At 42.6% G+C, this 7,440-nt stretch overlaps 1 protein-coding gene across 1 annotated transcript; it reads left to right on the top strand. All coding sequences in view use genetic code 11, as the record gives it.

Moving 5' to 3' along the window:
* Positions 1-527: 527 nt before the first annotated feature.
* EGR_02971 (Kinesin-like protein KIF23) lies at positions 528-5,427 on the top strand (the record flags this gene model as incomplete). The annotated part of the gene is made up of 13 exons (XM_024492220.1): positions 528-665; positions 703-808; positions 842-978; positions 1,009-1,274; positions 1,315-1,540; positions 1,606-1,708; positions 1,777-1,997; positions 2,061-2,174; positions 2,348-2,767; positions 3,341-3,601; positions 3,881-4,264; positions 4,484-4,575; positions 5,121-5,427. The coding sequence occupies 13 exons, from the start codon at positions 528-530 to the stop codon at positions 5,425-5,427; spliced, it is 2,775 nt and encodes a 924-aa protein (XP_024353415.1).
* Between the last annotated feature and the right edge of the window lie 2,013 nt (positions 5,428-7,440).

The following is a 7,440-nucleotide window of genomic DNA, read 5'->3' on the forward strand; positions in this document are numbered from 1 at the left end:
ATAGGTTCTTACTGCGAAGCTAGTTTGGGTCTATAGCAGAGCGATTTCAAACTTTCTTTGATAATAAACAGCATTGAACAAACATTAGATATAACAAGTTTTGCACTTTTTATTTATGTAAGCGAAAATTATTAAAAGTGCACCGATAACATACCCCTCTGTTACGTGCCCCAGATACGACTGGGCTGAAAGGCCACTTTCAAGCAGATATGAGTTAAATTTTTTAGCCGCTTCGGTTTTTTGGCTTTAATTGATTGTTTTTCTGAACTGACTGAAAATATCCAAGATATTCGTTTCTTTTAAGGCAGGCGCAATTTTGCCTCACGTTACCTTTTTAGGCTGCAAGGCTCACACAATCTGGTAAATTTTTTCTGATTAAAATGTCTTATGTTTAATAATTCTGTAAATGTGAGCACAACAGTTGAAAATATTTTTATTTAATCAGCCCACAATCTTGCGAACCTGCGGAATGCGCAATTTTCGAAATTCGTCGCTTGTCCGTTTTGGGTCGTTTTGGGTTATAGGAAATGAGTGGTGACACGCAAACTGAACGGGTTAAAGTCTTTTGTCGAATCAAACCAAATTGCGATGGTGGTGAAGAATGTATTAGTTACCTTGACGAAACTTCTTTATCCATTCAAAACATACGAGGCAAGTCTTCAAAGGTACCAGTTTTTGCGTAGCTCTAGTGAATATTTGCAGAGCATTCACGCATTTTCCCGTGTTTTCACTTCGAGCGGTTCCCAGTCGGAGATCTTCGGTGCCTGTCTTTTTCCATATGTAAAATGTGCACTCAATGGAGAGAATGGTCTGTTTTTCTGGTTTTAATAACGCTGTCTAGCTCTTTTTTTCAATTATGGCGTTACTGGAAGTGGTAAAACCTATACCATGCAAGGAACGATGAGTGATCCTGGACTTATCCCCCGTACTCTCGATACTATATTCAATTCAATTGCCTCAAATTCGACCCTGAAATATGTAGGTTTCGCGCGTGTTTTACACTTGTAGGTTGTGAAATCGGATGGACATAATGGGTTTGATCTCCAAACAGAAGCAGAAGCGATTATGGATCGTCAACGGTTTGACTACTCATCCAGACCACGAACTCCCTACAAGTCTGATTTCCCTTTATCGTGTCTAGAGGGTCGGGTGGTCGACTCTACTGTTGTTTCCCTCTCTCGAAATTACTTATATGCTGTATTTATAACATATATCGAGCTGTATAACGACACAATTTACGATCTGTTGGAAGTGTCCACTGGAGGTTGCGGAAGGTGAGTGGTTTCCTCAAATCTGATTCTTCTCTTTCTTGAGGCCTCTTACTCTCTACGAGGATGTCAATCGAAACGTTTACGTTCATGGAATTACTGAACTGGAGGTTAAGTCTGCAAATGAGGCTTTGAAAGCATATTACCAAGGTCAGAAACGTCGGCGTGTGGGTGCAACTGCACTAAATAAAGAGTCAAGTAGAAGCCATGGCATTTTCACTATTAGAGTTGTCCGCACTGGTTATGACAGTACTTACGATGAAGTTATAATGGTATGATTTCGCAAATCTCCTTTAAATGATGATGCCCTTTAATCCTCATCCTTTTTAATCGATAGGATAAGAGTTTGCTCTCTATAAACCAGCTTTGTTTAGTCGATTTGGCTGGATCAGAGAGAACTAATCGCAGTGGAACCACCGGTGGCCGACTTAAGGAGGCGGGTGAGCTTAATTTTACTACCATTTTTACGATCGGCTTGCGCATTGTTCACGGTTTCCGCTCTTAATAGCCACAATTAACAAGTCACTTCTGACGCTACGCAAATGCGTTGAAGTGTTGAGAATGAATCAGTCCGCGCGTGAGTGTCAAAATCCAACTGTACAACAACAAATCGTTCCGTACAGAGATTGCAAATTGACACGACTCTTCAAGTCCTTTTTCGATGGTTGCGGTCAAGTAGCCATTCTAGTATGTGTGCATCCAACCCTGAGTGAATATTCGGAGACTGTTGTGAGTGTCACTATCTTAGTTTTCACAGTCACTTCTCTCCGTTGATTGTCTTTATTCCCTTAGCACGTTCTTCAATTTGCGGAACACAGTCAGCAGGTCTCTACCACAATTCCTACCACACCCGCTAAAATTGACTATAATTCTACCCGAGATTCGAGGAAGTCCTCCGCTTTGTTAGTACGTTATAGATTTTACGCCAAACCTAACTAGTTTTCGTGGTAAATGCACGTTATGCACTCGGTCGGTTGACCATTTCCTATTCTATTTTAGTAATTGAAATAGTTTTGCTGAGTTCCTCAATGATTTAGAAATATCTTGCAACTTTCATCATCGGGAACGTTGTTTCCTAGGTTTCCAATGAAGAAATTATGGCGGCCATCTCGTCGATACGGGCGCTTGATACATCACTAGTGGACTCAGTATCTGTCATCACTTCATCATCCGCAGACATCTTTCCGTTGAATTTCTGTGGTTGTTTTGCTGAATCTGGCGAAGGTCGGCGGAACAGTTCGAAGCGGGCACGAAGGTCCTCTTCACGGATTTCATGGCACTCATCGAAGTGTCCCCTTTTTTCTGTTCTTCAAGCTCGTTTCAATGAACGGGACCGAATTCGTGGTCTCTTGGCTCGCTTTTCCGCGGAGATAGAATCCCACGTTAGTGACGCTGTTCATCGAGCTGAATCTAGGGATCCATGTCTCGCATTACGTGACACCTTAGACAAGTTAAGTGTTGAAAAACTGCAAATAGAGTTGAGGAATCGTTATCTGGAGGTTAGTGAGTCAATTTTTATGGATTCGTTCAACCACCTGTGCTACTTTTCACTTTCTTTAAAGTCTCGTAGTAAGTGACACTGCCAGAACATACGGAATCATTAGGAAAATGAGTATTTATAACTGTGTCAAAAAAAATCGAAATATTTTTATGTCTAAGCGAGTGTGCTGTAACTTTAGTGATTTATGCTGTGGTTTTTTGGCATAACCATGTTAACAGATTAATCGTGGTTCCGCACTGATGTATTGCCGAACGGTCCATTGCTCATGAGTAAAGTCTCTCTGCGGTTCACTTACTATTAGTATTTGCTCTATCAGTATTCTTGGTTTTGTCACTAGGACAATTTTGCAAGTAGTAACTGGTCCCACTGAGCATACCCGTATCTGTTTGTGTCAATATAATGGATGCTTTTCAGTAGGATGTTCATCCCCAGTTGCTAAGGTATTTTTAAAGTGAAATACGTAATCAAATCATGAATTCCTTGAATTCTCAAATCTACTATGCTGCCTCCTGTATTTAAGGGAGGTATGGTTGGCCGAAAAGCTTATCAATTCTTATTTCTTCACGTTCAGAATGAGGTCATAAAACAGAAGGCACTAGTCTCATTTGAGCGTACTGAACGAATGCGTGAGATGGGCGGTTTGAAGGCTCAGGCAAATAAGCTTAAGGCTCAACTTGACGCCCTCCGGACCTCACGTACTCTCCTGCGATCAAAATGGGATTGCCATGGTTTCCCCTCAGTCGCCTCCTCCATCTCTTCTGATAGTAACATCGATGAAAATACCAGTTTAAAACGTCGTCCCAAAAAGGCCGTGGCTGCCCCTGCGTCGATGGTTAGTTATGGCAGAGATCCTTTAAAAGTGGAGCAATTGGGGTTCTGTCTTTTTTCTTAAATGACTAAAATAGGAAATATATTGCGCGTAGCAAACCTACTCATTTCAACTCAGCGCTAGCGTACTGTTTTTAATTCATGGGTTGATTCGGTTTCATAAAAGTATTTTCTTTTTATGCCGATGACGGATTTGTCAAAGGATAAGGGTTATGATCCGCAGTATTTTAAGCGAGCTAAAATAGGACGTTATTCTCGCGTGACAATTTCTTGTGTGTCACAGAGTCGGGTGGCAGCTCTTTCCCATCAATGGGAGACGCGCTTGGCAGCAGAACGGCAACGACAAGAGGTAGGTATGGGTTTGCGCAGCAAGACACCCATCCCGCGCTTCCATACCGAAGTTACTCTTGACGACGTACTCAATCGTCCCCCGGCGATGAACCCACGGCATCGGCGCTCCAGGTCTATCGGCGGCGACCATAGTGTTTGGCTGGAGCACAAGGAGAGCCGTCCAGCTCCCCTGGGGACGATTTTCTCCCCCACCGGTGTTAATGTTCGTAAATCTGTCACGCGAATCGAGTTGGATGACACCCTTCAGGCGACCAATTATGTGCTACACCATCAGACTGCCACACCCGAGGGCAACGTCGAAACTAAACTCTTCAAGGTACTTTTACTAGATACTGGTGAGAACTTGCCTGAGCTTATGTCAATAGCATCTGCTTACTTGACAGTCGTTAGGTATCTGTGCTTAGTGATCGTTGGAAGCTCACTGTTCGCGTCTGTCACTTAAGTATGCTTGCAAGATATCCCAAGTCGTGTACTATTTCTCATGCCTTTGACCTACTTGACCTCCTCTTGGCTCTTTATGTCTTTATTTCAATAGGGTGCGATCATCCCAACAGCCGGTGGTGGTTCTGCAATCGTCTTTAATGACGTGGAAGAATTGCGGCAGGTTTCACCTCTTAGTACTAATCTGTGGGTCTCTGACTACCTTTTGATTTAAACTTACCTGTCACTGTCTTAGTCCTTTTCATTTACTTTACATGGTTTTAGAAAACGTTTAACTCTCCTAGACTTACCAAATGGTGTGTTGACTTATTTTAATCCAAGTAGTGCGAAGGTGTTGCCCTTTGTGAAATCTTAGAAACAAACTAATTTTACATGAAGATCAAAAAAGGCAGTTGTAGCAAATGAGCGCTTTTACTTTAGGCTGCGTTTTTTTCTCCAATGTGAGTCCCAGTACCAAAGCTAATGGAAAGCCCATCTACTATTGACCAGTATAAATTTGTGGCGATGTTTTTCTACACAGAAATTCCAAAATTTTGCCTTTTTTGTCACTGAATCTTCCCACTGTTAATTAGAGCTCTGAAGAATTTTACGTATATGTTCTGGGCTTCTGTTCCATCGAAGTCAGTGGGATATTGGAATTAAGTAGTTTAAAACTGTCAGACTTCTTTTTACATGACCTAAACAGTTTGACTTTCTTCACTCGTCTTTGTGGCGTAATCACCTTTCTGTAGGCGTCAATCAACTCGTCTCTCCAGGGATCATGAGCTCTCTGTCACCGAAGCTGACACAAAAGATAATGATGATCGGCCACAGAAGCGGCAGCAAGAATGGCATCCTGTGGGAAACCGCCGATCGACCCGCGCGCATCGGCTTTCCCTAATTTCAACCACCTCGGGAGTCTCTTCAGCCAATGTAAAGACGGAGGAGGATGAAAAAAGTCAAATTAGCTATCGGACAGTCACTCCGCCCTCCAACTCGGAGTATCCCGGTTTAGCCAGCACGGAAGGCATCTCAGGCGTGTATAACCGCGCAATTTGATCTACAAAAACGTAAGGATCCCCCGTTTTGCCTGTTAATAACCTTGGGCGATTTCATGAGGTCGTCAATTTTCCCATTGTTTTATGTATATGGTAGGAAGGGCGTTAGATAACTCATCTATGGTCATATCGAGCTCATGATTTGGACTACATTCAGATCCTTCATGGCCAACATTATGCAGGGCTATGCTGATAGAGACCTAATTTTTGGCGGTACATAAAGTATTGAATGTTAATTTTACCGAATTTCATGATAATTATTAATGAATGATAAATAGAGGCAAATTGAAGGGAGTGGGTTTACTATCTCCTACCTTTACACGGTATGAAAAAAATAATCTCAAGCGGGTTTTTTTACCAATTCAAATGATAAACTGTCAGAAGTACTATCAATTTACGTTATCTCTACTAGCTTTTTAGGTAGTCTACTCAAAATCGTGCCTCCTTTTCACAGCTTATTCTGTACTACCCCTTGATTTATTAACTGTACCTATCATTGTCCCACCACGATATCATCTTTTTCCAACTTTTTGTCTTTTTCATACCACCATTGATACTGTATTTATGACGGCGAATCCGTAAATTTAGTATTATATGTATTTTTATGCATGCAATAAGGTCTTATCAAAGAACACTGAGGCGGGATTGGGTTCGTGTATGTACAGGATGGCAGTCTGCACGTGGATAACTGAGTAGGCAAAGTTTGTTACTGACAGACCATTAGTAGCTGTAGCGCGCTTGCTGAACTAGCCTCCTCCGTCGAGTGCCCTGATCTCGCGAAGTAGTCTGCTCGTGTAGTCGATGTTGTGTGCAATTGTTTCCGAACGAGCTCTGAGATTGGTCTAAATTTAACACAAAATTAGGTTTACTTGCTAACTTACTATTCGAGGATCTGCCCTCTAGATGATTCGTTTTGTGCTTTAGGATAAAGCTAATGTGAAGTATTCGACTCAGAGTTACGTCATCACTACGTCGCCTGATGCGTTAAGGTTTGATGATCAGGTATATGGGTAGTGGCGTAACTTCAAATCGCCTCTCGGTGACGTTTTTGCTCGTGGTGAAGGACTCACCCATTGACATACTCAACTTCCCAATAAAGTGTGTAGGAGTAACAGTATGTAAACTCGTTACTTTAAAGCGAATTCTTGGTCAGGAAAAACTGGCAGTTCAAAAGAACGCGTTTATAGTTTCGTGTATCACCAGCAGCATTTCGTTCTGGATCGTATACTGAAACTACTCACTAGCGACTGCCTGATGCTAAGCGGTCTTTAAGTTTGCGTGCACCTTGAGACGAAGCTTTAGAAGGTTTGGGGTGTCACGCCAATAAAATTCCACCATCTTAAGCAGCTTCAAATCAGTTCTCAGTCAAGTTAGTATTTTTTCCACGAAAACAAATGTCTTCTTTTCCGTCCCCGTGGAGTGCCGCCGGGTCGTACAATGTGGCCATAGCATGCTCCATGATGGTGTGCATGACTTGGATAATGTTGGTGTTGGAGGTTATTCGTCCCATGGATAACTCATCCCTCTCCACGGCCACCAAACACATTGAGCAATGGTATTTCCTCCTCAAACCGCGTAGCAAGACACCCGTTTGTTGTTTGTAAGGACTGCCACTAAGTGTTTTTTGCAACGTGGAGATGCTTTATCTGCTGGGTTTTGCTAGTGAAATTTCCTAAGCTCTTACAGCTGGTTGCATTGCGCTATCAAGTCCCTTAGCTTTAGGCTTCAGATTAGAAAAATGTTTATAGTAATGCGAGTTCGCGTCACTAAGTGCATGGTAGTCGCATATTATTAATTTATAAGCTACTCATGGCAATTAACAATGTAACGCCAACAGACCCACCAACTTCTCCGCAAGTGTGGCGATTAAAGCATCAATGCGCTCAGGATCAAAGGTCCTAGCGGTGGAGACAGTACAGATCTGATTGGATTTGGGTGCGTGGAAGGTTTTCTGGAGTGACGGGGTCGAGGGGCGCCGGATGGCAGACGGCACCTCCTGCGGAGGACTCGAGGG

Source organism: Echinococcus granulosus, assembly GCF_000524195.1.
Source record: "Echinococcus granulosus chromosome Unknown EG_S00014, whole genome shotgun sequence".
NCBI lineage: Eukaryota > Metazoa > Platyhelminthes > Cestoda > Cyclophyllidea > Taeniidae > Echinococcus > Echinococcus granulosus.